The sequence below is a fragment of the Lampetra planeri genome, chromosome 5 (genome assembly GCF_965212315.1).
Source record: "Lampetra planeri chromosome 5, kcLamPlan1.2.h2, whole genome shotgun sequence".
Taxonomy (NCBI): domain Eukaryota; kingdom Metazoa; phylum Chordata; class Hyperoartia; order Petromyzontiformes; family Petromyzontidae; genus Lampetra; species Lampetra planeri.
Window position 1 is genome coordinate 13873922 of NC_136111.1, and position 17672 is coordinate 13891593.

Below are 17672 nucleotides of genomic sequence, written 5' to 3' on the forward strand. Positions count from 1 at the left end.
TCATTGCAGTCACGAAAGCTTCAAATCTAGAATTAATGCCCTCTACGGGGAGGAATTCCACCTATCTGTTAGAGTTTTTAACAGACAACGAGACAAGAAGTCACAGCTTCTCGAGACGCTGGCCTTCCTCAAGAGATGCCGCGATAACAAGGTAATACCCATCGCTTTCACACTCACATCCGCTGCTGTGTCCTCACCGAACTCCAAACAGATCTTATTTAAAGCTAGCCTATCACTAATCTCGGAGAGAATAAGGTTACTCCGATCTGAACTCGATAATTTAGACAAGACTCTCTTACAAACACATCTAATGTTAACACAAAAAATGTCACCTTCTGATTGGAACCACGTTGATAACATGACTTCTGCTTCTGCTGACTCAATGTCAGCCAAATGCAAAGCTAACCTGATTTCTAAATTCAACCTATCTAAAAAGAAACCAGAGCCACACATCGCAAAGCTGGATGTTAACAAGACCGTGATTAATCAGAGTAACATTCCAATTTCTGACAATCTAAAAACGGTACTGGCCAAAGGACTAAATTTCGCCGTCACCCCTAAATATATACCAGTAGAGGATATGATTTCTCAGATTGATGTAGCCCTCAGAGGCATAGGACACATCCATGCGGATGTAGCAAGAGCTGAAATAGCTACTATTCTTAAGAATGCTAAGAAACCCACTAGTAACATCAGCAAAAACGAACGCTCTGAACTCGCGAATTTAAAAAAGAGAGATGATATAGTCATCCTCTCGGCAGACAAGGGCAATGCCACGGTCATCATGGATAAAGATTCATACAACAACAAAATCCTGGACCTGCTTAATGATGGGAGTTACTCCAAAATTAAAAACGATCCCACTAAAAGCCTAACGACAAAAACCAACAGTATCATCACGAGTTCGACTTCCCTAATCGAACCAAGCAAACGTCCCTCTCTAAAACCATCGGCGGCAAGACCTCCCAGACTCTATGGTCTTCCCAAAATCCATAAAGAAGGCACCCCGCTACGACCCATCGTGTCGACGATAAACTCTCCGACGTACAAACTAGCCCGTTTTCTATCAGATACTCTGCTCCCCTTCACAGGCAAGACCTCTTCGGCAGTACTCAACTCAACCCAATTAGTCTCTATGGTTAAGGACATGGTGCTATCTTCTGATGACATCCTCGTCAGCTTTGATGTAGTATCTTTGTTTACCAAAGTCCCAGTACCGGACACCCTAACAATAATTGAGGACTTAGTCCAACATGGATTGAATTCTGATGTACCTGCGCTGGTTAGGCATTGCCTCACCAACACCTATTTTACCTGGAATGGCACCTTCTACAAACAGAATGAGGGTACCCCTATGGGCTCCCCCTTGTCACCAGTTATAGCCAACATGTTCATGGAAAAGTTTGAATCAGACGCCATCCAGACATCCACCCTGCGTCCTTCCCTGTGGAAGAGATATGTGGATGACACTTTCGTCATCTGGCCACATGGCCTCCCAGCATTGAACCACTTCTTGGACCACATCAATTCTAGACACCCATCTATCAGATTCACCATGGAAGTGGAGAAAGACGGTAAACTACCATTCTTGGATATTCTGTTTAAGAGGAGGCTTGACGGATCCTTGGGACATTCTGTCTACAGGAAAGCCACCCACACAAATTCCTACTTGAAACCGGATTCCCACCACCACCCATCTCAAAAGAATTCTCTCATCAAAACGCTATACCACAGAGCCCATGGCATTTCTGACCAACACCACCTGACTGATGAATTAAGACATGTACATCGGGCCCTCAGGATGAACGGATACTCTGACCGCACTATCCGCCAAGCTGTCTCTCCCACCACACAGAAACAACCACATGAAACTCTGACCAAAACTATCACGTTACCATACATAGCAGGCGTGACCAAAAAGATCTCCAAAATTCTAAACAAACATAAGATCCAAGTCCGATTCAGTACAGTGCATAAAATCCGTGATCTGATTCCATCTGTGAAGGATGTCGTTCCTGACTTACAGTATCCTGGAGTCTACAAATTGAGTTGCATTTGTGGTGATTGCTACATTGGAGAAACAAAACGTCATGTTGCTGATCGTGTCCGCGAGCACAAGTCAGATCTGAAACACGGCAGAACTGATTCTTCGGCCGTTGCCGATCATTGCTACAACTCGGCGGGCTCTCATGAAATTGTCTTTTCCGAGACCAAGGTTCTCTGCAAACCTCCGGGCTACCATCAAAGGTTTGTACACGAAGCCATACAAATATACAAACACAGACATAATTTCAACCGTGATGATGGGTACAAACTCAGTAATCACTGGAAAGATGTTATTAACCACGCAAAAAAGACTTAATTACACTTTTTGGACCATCTTATCTGACAGGCACTATTTTAATTTACTTCACCGAGTGTTAACATCCACAGTGTTTAACAGTAATCTCTTCATTGTTCTTTGATCACCGCTCGCCACGTTTCCATTCATTGTGTTGAGCACTACGTGATGTCTTTGATCACCGCTCGCCCTCCGTCCCGGCGCGTCTCCATTCATTGTGTTGAGCACTGCGTGCAGTCTTTGATCGCCGCTCGCCCTCCGTCCCGACACGTCTCCATTCATTGTGTTGAGCACTGCGTGCAGTCTTTGATCACCGCTCCTCCTCCCTCCCGATACGTTTCCATTCATTGGCTACCACAGCCTGATAAGCTCTCTCCCCCCCCCCCTCTCCACCTCCCTTCAACTTGCTTATAAGGGATTACATCTTGAATCATTGCTTCACTTGATGCAGCTAATTCGGCTGTGACGGTCCCACCTGATGACGGAGACTTGTGTTGCCTCCGAAACGTCGTGAATTTTATTTTGTTTTATTTTACTTTCATTAATTTTAATGTTTTTACCTACGTGACTTTACCGAAAAAACCTGAGAATATGAATCATTGCAGTCACGAAAGCTTCAAATCTAGAATTTATAGAGCAGTTAAATTGAAGCCGCCAGGTTCTTGAAAGTGCTAAAACGGGTCAACGCTAGTGCCCTCGGGAATATACGTAGCATGTCAAGAGGTGATCTTTCATTTTTAAATCCTTTATATTAACTTCACTTGCTTGCTTGCTTACTCAAGAAAAACAGAAATTAATAATAAAATGAAACCGATGCCACGCATATAAATGATTTATAGTGAAAAACTTTGTTTTTACGGGTTAATTTTTTAGCTCCTGCAGAGGGCTTCTCAACACTGATGTCCTCCTCTTCCCCCTAAATGTGTGCAGTTACGACTATAGTCAGTAAATACTGCTAGTCAGATACTATAGAGTTGGTAGTTACTGCCAGAGGTGGGACAAAGTCATTGTTATGCAAGTCCAAGTCGAGTCGCAAGTCATCAAATTCATGACTCGAGTCTGACTCGAGTCCAAGTCACATGACTCGAGTCCACACCTCTGGTTACTGCTATAGTCAGTATATGCTATAGAGTCGGTAGATACTACTGCAAAGTCAGTTACTGCTATAGTCGGACGATACTCTACACTATTGTGTGTAGGGTGTGAGGTATGCCTACAAAATACTGGGTGGTGGGGGTGGGGTTACAATTTTGGAAACGTTTTGGACAACTTTTTACCCCCACTTTCTATAACTTTGATTGAAGCCTTCTGAAAGGCTTGTATAATTTTGTTGACGGACACACAATGCCAGGCTTTTGTAATACCTTAGTGTTTATGTTATGTTTTCTAAGAGACGACACATTTTGAAGTATTTTTATTTTTCCCCCAGGCAAAGCTGGGTACTTCCTACTAGTGGAATATAAAGTCTTGACTTAAAGCTTTCATGACTGCAGGAATTCATATTCTTTGGGTCTTTCGGTAAAGTCACGTAGATAGGTTCAAAGAAACAAAAAACTACGACGTTTCGATCGCAACATAAGCAGTCCTCAGGAAAAGGGGGTTAGCCTCTCAAGGCAAACTGTTTACAAAGGTTTAAATGGGTGTCGCTTAAGTGTCAGCAGCATGGGCGGGGTAGCTAGTGTTAATGTAAGGGATTAAAAACGGTGTCTCCCAGCAGCATGTCGGGCGGTGCTCGCGATGATGGTAGTCGTAGGCAGTGCTGGTGGTGGGTTTCCAGCAATTCAAGGGCTGCCAGGTAATTATTGCACCTCGCTTTCAGCTGCACGGGCGGGGGTAGCAATGGAAGAGGAGGGGGAGGAGTCGGGGAGGGGGAGGAGTCGGGGAGGGGGAGGAGTCGGGGAGGGGGAGGAGTCGGGGAGGGGGAGGAGTCGGGGAGGGGGAGGAGTCGGGGAGGGGGAGGAGTCGGGGAGGGGGAGGAGTCGGGGAGCGGGAGGAGTCGAGGAGGGGGAGGAGTCGTGGAGGGGGAGGAGTCGTGGAGGGGGAGGAGTCGGGGAGGGGGAGGAGTCGGGGAGGGGGAGGAGTCGGAGAGGGGGAGGAGTCGGGGAGGGGGAGGAGTCGGGGAGCGGGAGGAGTCGGGGAGGGGGAGGAGTCGGGGAGGGGGAGGAGTCGGTGCCGTGGTGTCTGCCGGGTGCGCGTGGAGCCGGCACTGGGAGTAGCGACGTCGTGCGAGTGTCATGTCGGACAGCTGCGAGAAGAAGGCGGCGATGGCGGACGCCGTGAAGGCGCAGGGCGAGGTGGTGCGGAGGCTCAAGGCGGAGAAGGCGAGCGCCCAGACGGTGCGGCTCTCCTACACGCCACGCCGCGGTTTCATTTCCCGGCCCTGGTCGAGTGAACGCGGCTGTGCCCATTGGCTGGGCTCGATCACGTGACGTAACGCGCGCCTCGCGATTGGATCGGGCCCAAGGGCTCCGGGAAAATGCGGCGCGCCCGAGTAACAGACCGCGTGTGTGGCAGACTGTGTTAGTCCATGTGTGTGTGTGTGACAGTGTGTGTGTGTGACAGTGTGTGTGTCAGTCCATGTGTGTGTTAGTCTGTGCGTGTGTGACTGTGTGTTAGACCATGTGTGTGTGACAGTGTGTGTGTGTGACAGACTGTGTGTGTGTGTCAGTCCATGTGTGTGTGTGTTAGTCTGTGCGTGTGTGACTGTGTGTTAGACCATGTGTGTGTGTGTGACAGACTGTGTGTGTGTGTTAGTCCGTGTGTGTGACAGTCTGTGTGTGTTAGTCCATGTGTGTGGGACGGTCCGTGTTAGTCCGTGTGTGTGTGTGACAGTCTGTGTGTGACAGACTGTATGTTACAGTCTGTGTGTGTGTTAGTCCGTGTGTGTTAGTCCGTGTGTGTGTGACAGTCTGTGTGTGTGACAGTGTGTGTGTGACAGACTGTATGTGACAGTCTATGTAATGTTACAGTCTGTGTGTGTGTGACAGTCTGTGTGTGCCACAGTCTGTGTGTCACAGTCCGCGTGTGTGACAGTCTGTGTGTGACAGACTGTATGTTACAGTCTGTGTGTATGTGTTAGTCCGTGTTTGTGACAGTCTATGTAATGTTACAGTCTGTGTGTGTGTGTTACAAGTCTTGAGTGTTGCAGTATCTTTTGGTGTTGTTACAGTCTTACAGTTCCAGCCTTTTGAGTGCGTTACAGTCTTCAAGTATGTTCGTGGCGTCTGTGTTCGGCTTTGATGGCGTTACAGTTTGTGTTACTTCCCTAGGTCGAATCAACCTTGACATGAGTCCCCGGTACCTGTGTGTAAGAGTTACGAGTCATTGTTGTTAACGAAACAGGTCACTTGCAGATTAGACTTATCCTGGTATCTTGGTTGTTCACCCGGTTAAATGAATTAAGTTTGAGCGTGTTGCAGTCCGCGCGTGTATTTAAAGAGTTTCGAGTTTATTATTTGTGTAATCTGGTGAGAACTCGAGCGACCAGGGGGGGGGGCAGTCTTATTGTCAAGGAGTGACCTGAGTGATGTTGGATGCGGGAGTGCGTGACTGGCGTGTGTTAAGATGTTGTGTGTAAAGATGTCGTGTGTTGTCGCCGGTTGAATCGTGCGTGGACCACCCGATACCCGTGCGCGTCCTGTTTAACGTGTGTTCAATGTTATTTCTTCAAATCTCAAAGTGTTAACACAATAGGCGAGATTCCGTAGATGCACACGGGACAAGGGCGCACCGTTTCATGGCCACGTTTCACTTCTGCAGAGAAGACTCAGCGGAATCGATTTCCTCGCCCGTGACTCGAGCTGTGGTGTAATCGATAGCTTCCGATTCCTATTGCATCTCTCTGGAGATTGACATCGCTGCAAAGTGCACGAGTCTCTTTGTGTTTTTGTGCATCAAGATATTTCACCGAGGAAAACGCCTCGAGATGGGAAACGCCAAGATGTTAGCGTGGACATTATTTGAATCGCACCATTGTGGGATGTCTACCGATCTGAATACTACACGCCGCAAAGACTCCACATCACGATGGGGATCGTTATAGATTATTAAGATAACATCGCCACAGAGTCGATATTTTCAAATTGCTGTCAGCTTTGCAGACTCGCGCCGTAATATATTCTTCAGGTTCATATCGTTACCGATTGATAGTTTCACACACCGTAGATTCCGCATTGATGATACCATTACAGTCTTTCATGTAGCCATTACCAGTGTCCATTCTGCATCATTGACAAATTTCGATTCTGGAATTGAACCATTACAGTCATTCATGTAGACATTACCAGTGTCCATTCTGCATCATTGACACATTTCGATTCTGGAATTGAACCATTATAGTCATTCATGTAGCCATTACCAGTGTCCATTCTGCATCATTGACAAATTTCGATTCTGGAATTGAACCATTACAGTCATTCATGTAGCCATTACCAGTGTCCATTCTGCATCCTTGACAAATTTCGATTCTGGAATTGAACCATTACAGTCATTCTTGTAGACATTACCAGTCTCCATTCTGCATCATTGACAAATTTCGATTCTGGAATTGAACCATTACAGTCATTCATGTAGCCATTACCAGTGTCCATTCTGCATCATTGACAAATTTCGATTCTGGAATTGAACCATTACAGTCATTTATGTAGCCATTACCAGTGTCCATTCTGCATCATTGACAAATTTCGATTCTGGAATTGAACCGTGATTCCAAATTTTCACCATGGAATCGTGGATGGCTCTGTAATCGGCATTGCGTCGTGGTGCCGTGGAGCTGGCTTTGTGCTGGGCCCTGCTACAGCCCCCTAGGGCCCAAGCTGACTCTCTGTGGCATGAGTTTCCCCAGGGGCCACTCGTGGCTGTTGGTTTCTGTTCCACTCACAAGTCCCCTCCCACCTCAGATTATGATGCAACCGCCAACGTGGGTTGCACGTGCGTTCATGCATGGTTTGTAATTTAAACCCATTGGAGATTCTAATATAGTTTGCTGGTATTCATGTTGGTAAAATTAAAATGACCAAGTTGAAAATGTAAACTTATCTTCAATAAAAACGTCTCAATGGTTTTTTTCTCCAAGCTGATTTGGTTTGCATCCTATCACCTTGACCCTGTGTGTTTGTTTCACTGCTGCTCAAACTGTTGCCAATACAATGGTAGCTGTCACCAGGCAAGCCCTAAAAACTAACTAGTGGTATTTCTGTTATTGTTGTTTTACAGATTTCAGAAGAAGTTAAAAAACTTCTCTCCCTGAAGGAGCAGTTGGGCCTGGATGAAGGAAAGCACACATTTGTGCTCAAAACCCCAAAGGTGCGAAGGGAGGATTGATTTTGATACAATTGTTTACGTTTAATTTGGCTGCTTGCTGTAATAATTCCGTTCGTAAATCCCAAGGTAGGTGATGAGGAAGGCTGTGACAGGTGACTTGGTAATATTTAGTAAACTTGATGGCTGTGGTGTGGGGGGAAATTATAATTCACAGATCACGGTATAACATACAGCAGTGCCGAAACAAATGATTTGTTTCAAAGAAACACGTGTAAAAAAATATTACAATAACCATTTAAACGTTTAAAAAAGCCAAGTTGTTCGTACATTTTTTGGGGCATTCATAATCAAATCGTATAGAAATGATTTGAAAAATAATTTAAAAAAATGGGGTGGCTGGCTTGCATTGGGACAGCACTGTTCCCTACCCCTCCATGACCACCCCGCCATTTGTGAAAGGAAATAAAGGAAGAGTGAATAATATGAGTTTCTATAGCCATTTCTATGATTTCACTGACTTTATTCAAATTCACCATTTCCGTGACCTCCGTGCCACAATTAGCGTAGCCTGAGTGATGAGGCATAAAGTCTAGGCCAGAGGTGGCAGAATGAAGAATAGTTGTGTGGAGCAGGCACGTGCACTTCATGAGCAGGTAGAGAATGGGAGTACCGTGCTGCAGACTATTAATCTAGAGTCTACAGGCAAAAGTGTGGTTCATTATTGTTAATATAACATGATTACATCCCACAAAAAACATTTTTGGTAGGATCAGTGCCTATGCTGAAATCATTTATGAAACCATCTGCACATGCGCTCTAATCAAATTACCATTAATGGCATTGGGCAAACATTACAATGTAGGAAGCCTAAAAATATTGATATATTTTCGTGTATATAAAGGAAATTAAGTGCTCTGATGTATGAATATGGCATAATAATTTACTTACCTCTCTCCTCTAGTCTCACACCACCTCTATCTGGTCATTTCCACTCCACCCTCTGGCCAAGTCGATGCATCGCATGTGTCCAAACTTGAGACGTCTGTTATATTATTTGGTTCTTTCGGTACAGTCACGTAAATGGAAAATAAGAAAAAATTCATAAAAAACAAAAACTCACGACGTTTTGATCACAACACAAGCGGTCATCATCAGGTCCGTTATAGACACTCATCTCCATTTTCGGGCACGTTTGTCTGTGTGTGTGTTGGCCTACTGTAGGGAACGCGGGACTATGGGCCCCGCCAAATGGCCATCCGTGAAGCAGCCTTCAAGGTCATCGTGGACGCCTTCAAACGCCATGGGGCTGAGACCATCGACACACCCGTCTTTGAGCTCAAGGTAATGGGCGTGTACGTGCATCACTGATCCATCGCCAGTCCATGGCATTAAAAATTGAGCTTCTAGTGAGTCACAGAGAGCCCCACAAACTTCCACCTGATCACTAGGCCAAGGGAACATAAGCTGAGATCTCTCACACCACCTCAGGACAGGAATGAGCCCCTTCTGCTGTGGCACCATCAGGTGTGCAGACTTCACCTGGGGACTCGGTGATGACGGTCTACTCTGTTGCTGTTGGGAGGATGAGAATGTCGCCGCATGCTGGGCAGATGCCCCGTCAATGCTGTGCTCCCTGGGGAGCTTGCAGCAGCCATTACGAGGCAAGCCCTACTGCTATTGCCCCATTTACGGGCTCACTACTAACAGCGACTTTTCCTTTAGCTTAATGTTTTTTTTGCTATTAATGTTGATTGGCTTATAATTAAAACATCAATTCAAGATCCACTCCATAAATAACACACCGGCCTATGCTTTGAATTTCACCAGCTAAGCTTTATATTCCTTGGTTTGAGTCGTAGCCGATCCGTGAATGTGCCTACAATCCCTTCTGCCACAGCAAATGGAGCTGCCTGGTGACCTGTTCGTGAGCCTTCACCACTCCACGTGGTTTTTCAGTGCATCAGTCCTGGCACTGGTACCATCGTGAAATGACCAATATTAAAGGAAAAGTAATAGTCATGTAAGCATTTATTCGTTGATTAATATGCATTCCTACACTCACAATTCACGTGCCAAATTGTGAGTGTAAGAATCCATATTAATCGTACATTAGCATTGATGAATTACAATTAAAAAAGTGATCATGCAAATACAATACCAATGTTATAGTTATCAAATAAAGCTGTACAGACGATCAAACCAATACAAAGAAGAATGAATTTGTAATCGTGTTGGGAAACACGAGATAGTGACAAATCATTGAATCTTGTTACATGTTTAGAAATTAAGTTGTGTATATGTGTGTGTGCTGTGTGTGTAGGAGACCCTTACGGGAAAGTATGGAGAAGACTCGAAGTTGATTTATGATCTCAAGGATCAGGGAGGAGAACTACTTTCTCTGCGATATGACCTCACTGTATCCTTACACCACATTCAAATATATGTCTGTTCACTCATTACAAATGCCAGACGTTAATCGACCACTGAGTTCTTGTCCTCTGTCGAGGTATTTGAAGCCTTGTTCTTTATTTAGGTGTTTGGACTATTATCCCTTAACAAGGTGTCTACAAGGTCCCGTTTGCCCGTTACCTGGCCATGAACAAGGTGACAAACATCAAGCGCTACCATGTGGGCAAGGTGTATCGCCGTGACAACCCGGCCATGACGCGTGGACGCTACCGCGAGTTCTACCAGTGTGTGAGTGCATTGTGCGCGTCGATGTGTCTTCGTGTGTGAGATCAACTTTTCTTTGAAATTAACTGGTCCATTGTGCATACTATCGTGAGACTTTGGCCACACCACCCTCGTATGCGTGATTCACATTCTGTATTTGTCATTGGATGTGTTTGTTCTCATGTAAGTGCTGTGTGGGTAAGATGGCCGCCTTCCAGCTATGGGGGTTTTGTGAACATATGACTACATGTGCACTCGTGTGCTTGTGTGTAAACAATATCCACGAATGTGTCTGCATCTGTTGTAGGATTTTGATATTGCTGGACAATACGACCCTATGATTCCGGATGCCGAATGCCTGAAGATCGTCCATGAAATCCTGACAGAGCTCAATATTGGTGACTTCATTATCAAGGTAGGAACATTTGCTTTTTCAACAGCCCCCTTCACTAACACAGCCCCATCTATATTAATCTATTCCTCATCTATTGATGTAACACCTGTCTGGTACGACAGCACCTACATCTTAACAATGCCCCTATTTCTTAAAGGAAGATGGAACTGAAAAAAATGATTGGATTATAGCTACAAGTCATTTATTCGAGCTACGTAGCACACATCTCAATGTGTGCACGTATAATGTGAGTATGAAGTTATCAGTCCGTATTACCTGCTCTGGCACATCAATTGGAAAGATGAACAGTGACCAGCAAAAATTGGAACAAAAGCTGAAACATGTGTAAAGAATCATGGAGTGGTGCATGCTTGGGATTATACTTAGAGACAAGCAGACGAACACATGGATCATGTACCAGATGCAAATTAGAGACGACATTGATTGTAAAGAAAAGCGAGTTAGGCTTGGGGTCTCACCTATAAGGCATGATGGCCCATGGCTGAGACTAACGATACGTCCCTAAAGATGACATTTTTTCAAGGGGTTATGTGTTGCGATGTTTAGGCAATTATGTTAGCTTAAAGAAAACCCACATATAGGAAGGGAAAACACTTGTGCTGCCATCTCCTGGCCACTTTGCAGCCCAAAGTACGATCCAAACTCAACTCTGTTGCGCGTCTTGAGACCATAAACATAGAACGTATCAAAGCACCATCCCCAAGCTTACAACACCACCCTGTATCGAAAGAGAGCCTCTGTCTCATGCGTTGGTATTTGTGTTATTGTGTCGCGGTTGTGTTGCAGGTGAATGACCGGCGCATCCTGGACGGGATGTTCGAAGCGTGCGGCGTGCCCTCTGAGAAGTTCCGCACCATCTGCTCGTCCGTCGACAAGCTGGACAAGGTGCTGATGCAGCCGGGCTGGCCGCGGGCGTGCAGTTAACATGCATGTCCTTCACGTGTCAGTCACGTGTGTGTGTGTTAGGTTCAATATTCGTTCATGTGTCATTAACGTGATTCACTTAACATGTACATTTATTTTTTTATTCTTCAACTTACCGGTGAGATAAAAATAAAAGAATTGGAGTGGTAAATGCTTATAGATGTGACCATCCAAATCGTTTGGCTGTATGGGGTGGATGAGGGTTTCAATCATATACATTTGGCCAGATCATTCCGTGGAACCCAAGATTCAATGATAAATGTGATTCACAATGGTGTATCTACCACATTAGCTTGTGTGAAATGTGTTATTAGTGTTTGTATGTATGCTGCACTTCTTTTGCACCATACACAGCCAACCGTGCTAAACGGAGGTTTGTGTGTGCTCCAGGGGTAGTGAATCATTAGCATTTTATTAATGTGTGTTGTTAGTTTGAGGTAAACCTATGAATTGCATCTGGTGCAGTGTCACCTAAAATTGACTGTTGAGGATGGCAATAGGAAAGGTATAACATATTATTACTTTATTTATGACTCAAGAAATTGAAAGTGGAAACCAGTAACGTTTAGAACATCCTTCATCTTCAGTGTAAAGTTGTTGTGTCCAGCTGAAGTGTTAAGATGGATGAGCAGGGAGACTTGTAGTGACCCTTTGGTATGGTGTCTAATGCTACATTTATTTAGTAAGGGACATGGGTGAGGTGAAAGGAACACATGAGAAGAATGGAGAGTTTTGGAAGCGAGTTGCATCAAATGGAGAAAACCATTGGGAGGAAAGAAAGAGTCATGAAGGATTAGGAGAAGGGCAGTCCTAATTGTAACGATTCAGAGAAGGTGACACATACATATGAAGCTAATTGTCAGACGTTAAGGCTTGCTGAAGAAAACTCCAGAAAGATACAGGGGAATAGGCCAAGAGGTTGAAAAAAAGGCAGACGCTGCTCGACAAATTACAATAAGGAAATCTGTGTTGAAATGAACAGAGAAGTGTTTGATTGGAGAGAATAGAGGGAATTTTGAACCAAATATATTTGAACATAAAATTACCAATTCAGATGTACAGTTATATGCGTATAGTGTGCATAGGAATTTATAGTAATGGATGAATCGGTGCCTTAATTTTCGATTTACAGCTTTCGTGACTGCAGGGATTCATCTTCTTGGTAGAAGGGAAATAATAAAATTATAAAAATAAAACATAATAAAATACAATTCTCACGACATTTCGGCCACAACACAAGCAGCCGTCCTCAGGTGAAGACAGAGCTGTCTTTCAGACAGCTTGTGTTGTGGCCGAAACGTCGTGAGAATTTTATTTCATTATATTATATTTTTATTATTTCCCTTCTACGTGACTTTACCGAAAGAACCAAGAAGATAAATCGGTGCGTTGTTAGATGTGCGGTCCCGTACGTGATTAACGCGTGATTCCGTCGCCTGACAGACCCCGTGGAGTGAGGTGCGAGCCGAGATGGTCGGGGAGAAGGGGCTCGACCCGGAGGTGGCCGATCGCATTGGGCAGTACGTCCAGAAGCACGGTAATGCCGCCACCACCACCACAACGACGACCACTTTAACCAACACAACCACCACGATAATCACCACGATCACCATATCTACAACTATCAAACATCACCCGTATAGCCTTAGCAGACTGTAGGAGCTAGTGCTGTTAGCGAGCACCTATGAAGGCCAGCACGGTACACAAGGCGGTGGGTGGTCAGCACCAAGCCTGGCCCCCTTTGTCTCCCCAGGCACTAATTTGAGGCTGAGTCGACCTAAGGGAGGCCCAGGACCAGTTCAGATAATCGTCACTGGTGTTGGCCATGAGCAGGAATAGAACCGAGGCCGCCGAGTTCGTAGCACAACTTGCTTACCGCTGCACTACCGCTCTCCACCTACCACCATCATCACAACTACCCCCATCACCTCGGACAGCACTGCGGACATCACCATTGCTACCACCACAGTTATTAACACCCCCACCGTCACCACCATTGACACTGTGATCACAATCACTAATTCCATCAAAAGCAATATATCAGCAACACCATGACCGTCACCTCCACCACCAGTGTCACCACCGCCATCACGATTACATTCATCAACACCATCGACGCCACCACTCCCGGCACCGCTTCCAACGCCACCACGGTGGTCAGCGTTATCACCACCAGCACGGGCACGCGTACACGCGCTGTTTGTGTATGGGGGGGGGTTGCAGGTGGCCAGGCCGTGGTGGAGGAGCTGCTGCAGGACTCCGTGTTGGGCCCCAATGCCGCCTGCAAGGCCGGCTTGACTGACATGCGCCTGCTGCTGGGCTTCCTGCAGATCATGGGCATCACGCAGCAGGTGGGGGAGCCTGACACTCGCTCACGATTATTGCTACCGACACGATAATCACTATCAACTGGGATGACAGCCGAGACACACGCAACTGATACGACACTCAATCAACGCTCACGATGCTTTCGACACTCACGATTTATGTTTCTCACTATTGACACAACACTATCAGCTCTTATGAACCTCACAACTCTCAAGTTACTCACTACCCACAATCGCATGTCACGAACCCTTGCCTGGCCCCTCTCCCCCTGTACCCTCTCCCCGGTCCCCTGTACGGTGCCGCAGGTGCGATTTGACCTGAGCCTGGCGCGAGGCCTCGACTATTACACGGGCGTGATCTACGAGGCCGTGCTGCTGAGCGCTGGTGACCCCCAGGCCGGGGAGGAGGGGGGCGAGGGGGGTGTGGGCAGTGTGGCCGGGGGGGGTCGCTACGACGGCCTGGTGGGGATGTTTGACCCCCGGGGGCGGCGTGTGCCCTGCGTGGGCGTCTCCCTCGGCATCGAGCGCATCTTCTCCATCCTCGAGGTGCCGGCTCCACAATGCTGGCGCTGTCACGCTGCACGCTCGCGCCGCCACTTGCTGCTCTTATTTGCATTGGGAGAAAACGGAAGAGAAGCTTTTGAACTTCATGTGAAGTGCTTGCCGATAGTGCAGTGAATTCCATAACATAAAAGTTGGGAATCATATTCTTAGGTTTTTTCGGTAAGTTGGGAATCGCTTCTTAAAGGAAAGTATTGTCATCAGCAGTCGGTATGTGTAATGATTCCTTTTGTTTGCAATTCTATAAATTGTCATGATTCGGTTTAAGAACTGATGATTTTTGTTCATGCTATAACCTAAATATAGCATAATATAATTTGCAATAGTTAATCAATTATTCTTACATGCACAAATTGAAGCACGGCTCTTGAACTTAATGCTCTATAAATGTGCTGTGCTGTATTCCCTGCTGGCCTTAATGGATGCTCCCTCGCAGCACTTTCCACGGCTACATTGGGGGATCTTTGTCTCCATTTATCCATTTATACTCGTGTATGTGCGTTGTGGTAAGTATGTATTTGTATGTACAACACGTGTATGTTTATATAGATAACGTGTGTGCGTACATTTACAGGCGAAGCAAACGGATGTGCGCACGACCGAGACGCAGGTGCTGGTGGCGTCGGCACAGAAAGATTTGCTGGAGGAACGGCTCAAGCTCATCACGGAGCTGTGGGGTGCCGGCATCAAGGTGTGCACGAACGCACATGCGTACACAAGCACGTGCGTGCACACACATAATTTAAACAAAATAATTATCTAACGGTTAGTTTTATATCGTGTCATTCATGCAAATTTATTTTCACAATGGCTGAAGAACCACACGCGAACTGGAAGCCAGCACCAAAACATTTCTTCTGCAGTTCTATACATATTAATATATTTTCAGCCATTTAGTGAGTGTTTATACATGTGGGAGGAAGCCAGAGCTCTCGGAGAAACCATGTATATGAGGGGCAACACTCATACAGAAGAGACAGATGGCAAGCCAGGGTATAGCACCTCGATGCCCAGGGGAAGGGAGTTTTGCAACATTTGTCCGATCCACCAACCCTCGCCACTTTAGTGCTGGATTACAGGCATGCACCACCACCCGACACATGCATGCGCGCGCACACATGCATGCGCACACACACATGCATGCGCACACACACATGCATGCGCACACACATGCAGTTGCCAAAGGAGGTATGGGTAACTGACTACTTAGGACCACCCTTGCGCCACCTATAGACGCGTCCTCAAAACATCTACATAATGTTGTGCACGGGCTGGACACGTGCACATTGTACTATGGCCTGGCAGTGTCCCACAGTATCGACAGGGGGGTATATTCCCTGGGTGACTACGAGGCTGTGAAAAGTCCTCTCTGGCCAGCCATCCATTCCGTTCTTGTAACTTCAAGAATGGATGGGGCTCAACCAAACCCTCATTTCACAGATGAATGTGTATACCGACCTTTGACTCCCAACTATTGGAGAATTAGTCAAGCACACCAGTGTAATGGTTATATTAGAATGTATGGTTTAATAATAGTATGGTAATGTACAATTGCATATTAATTACTTATTATATGTTATGTTTACAATTTCGATGCTATTTTCTATAGCTTTGAATCCAACTAAATCTTACATATAAACACGCCATATGCTTATACATTGTGCACACATGTATATGACATACTGCTCATAAACATAACGTGCACAAATAACATTGCACACACACTCGAACATATGGGACACATGCCACACACCACCCGAACACACACAAGCACGTAGACTTTCATGCAGACAGGCACACATGGCAAAACTTATCATAAACATGTAGCATCCGCACTCACAGACCCACACAGGACACTCGTACACACACACGCATGCATATATCCACACGCACATGGAGCAAACTCACACTCACGCATTCCCAAGACCCTAATCGGCTTGAATTACATTCATACCTTCATGATCTCTGCATATATGATGGTGGCGATGATGTACATTTGTCGTTGACCTTTGTGCTGGTGTTGATGCTGATGACAATGGTGGTGTTGGCTGTTGATGTTGCCCAGGCGGAGATGTCCTACAAGCGGAACCCCAAGCTGCTGTCTCAGCTGCAGGTCTGCGAGGAGATGAAAATCCCCTTCGTCTGCATCGTCGGCCATGCCGAGTTGGAGGCTGGGGTCGTGAAACTCCGCACTGTGCTCACCCGCAATGAGGTCACCTCTTCATTCCTCCTCCTCGCCACTCCGTCCTCTTACAGAATAAACTTAATTCATACATTAGTCAGTTAAAGCGCTTGAGTTACTGTACAGAATATGGGCTCTTTCTGACCAGACAAAACTGTCTAAACTTTTAAAGTCACATTGATTCATTGTCATTTCTGATGCTGTTATCATAGTTACGTGTATAATTATTAATGCTTATACTATTTTTTGCCTCTATTTTGTGTATTTAATATAACGTTTGTAAACTTTTTCCCTTTTCAGGATTCCATTCCACGGGACCAACTGATTGAGGAAATTCGAAAACGCACATTGTGTTCACCATCTCCACAATAATCTTCACCACCACCATCTCAACTACCGTCGTCATCATTACAATCACCAACATCACCCCCACTATTAACTTCGCAACCACCATCATTGCCATCACCTTTACCATTGCTACCATTTTGCCAAAATGGTCTTCTGTAACGTGCTTGTGGTGGCCATGTAAGATGTTGATGTGTCCTGCCATGTGCAGCGAGGAGGGGTGACGAGAAATAAAAAGGCAGCCTAACCCGAAGACCAGCTGCAGCATCCTCTTGCCTGAGAGAGCGGACATGTGTATGCGTATTGTGGGGAGTGGTAGTGTCGTGGTTCGCACACTGCACTGCGAACCCGGCGACCTGAGTGACTCGCAGCCAATATCGGTAATGATTATCTGAACTGCTCCTGGGGCCTCCCTTAGGTTGACTCAACCTCAAATGAGTACCTGGTGTGATGTGTAAACATCGCCACTAGGGAGACAAAGGCGGCCAGGCATGGTGCCGGCCACCCACGCCCTCGTGTACCATGCAAGCCTTCATAGGTGCTCGCTAACAGCACTTGCCCCAAGTCTGTTAAGGCTATACGTGGGATCTTTGTGTGTACTGTAGTTGTGTATAATAAAGGGTATGTATGTGTGAGTGTTGG

At 45.9% G+C, this 17672-nt stretch overlaps 1 protein-coding gene across 1 annotated transcript; it reads left to right on the plus strand.

Annotated features, from left to right (window-relative positions):
- The first annotated feature begins 4491 nt into the window (after window positions 1–4491).
- Window positions 4492–17283, plus strand: HARS1 (histidyl-tRNA synthetase 1). The gene is made up of 13 exons (XM_078594572.1): window positions 4492–4677; window positions 7556–7645; window positions 8825–8944; window positions 9924–10019; window positions 10175–10300; window positions 10584–10691; window positions 11478–11576; window positions 13059–13152; window positions 13839–13966; window positions 14249–14488; window positions 15078–15194; window positions 16569–16715; window positions 16986–17283. The coding sequence occupies exons 1-13, from the start codon at window positions 4576–4578 to the stop codon at window positions 17055–17057; spliced, it is 1539 nt and encodes a 512-aa protein (XP_078450698.1). The 5' UTR covers window positions 4492–4575; the 3' UTR covers window positions 17058–17283.
- The last annotated feature ends 389 nt before the right edge of the window (window positions 17284–17672 follow it).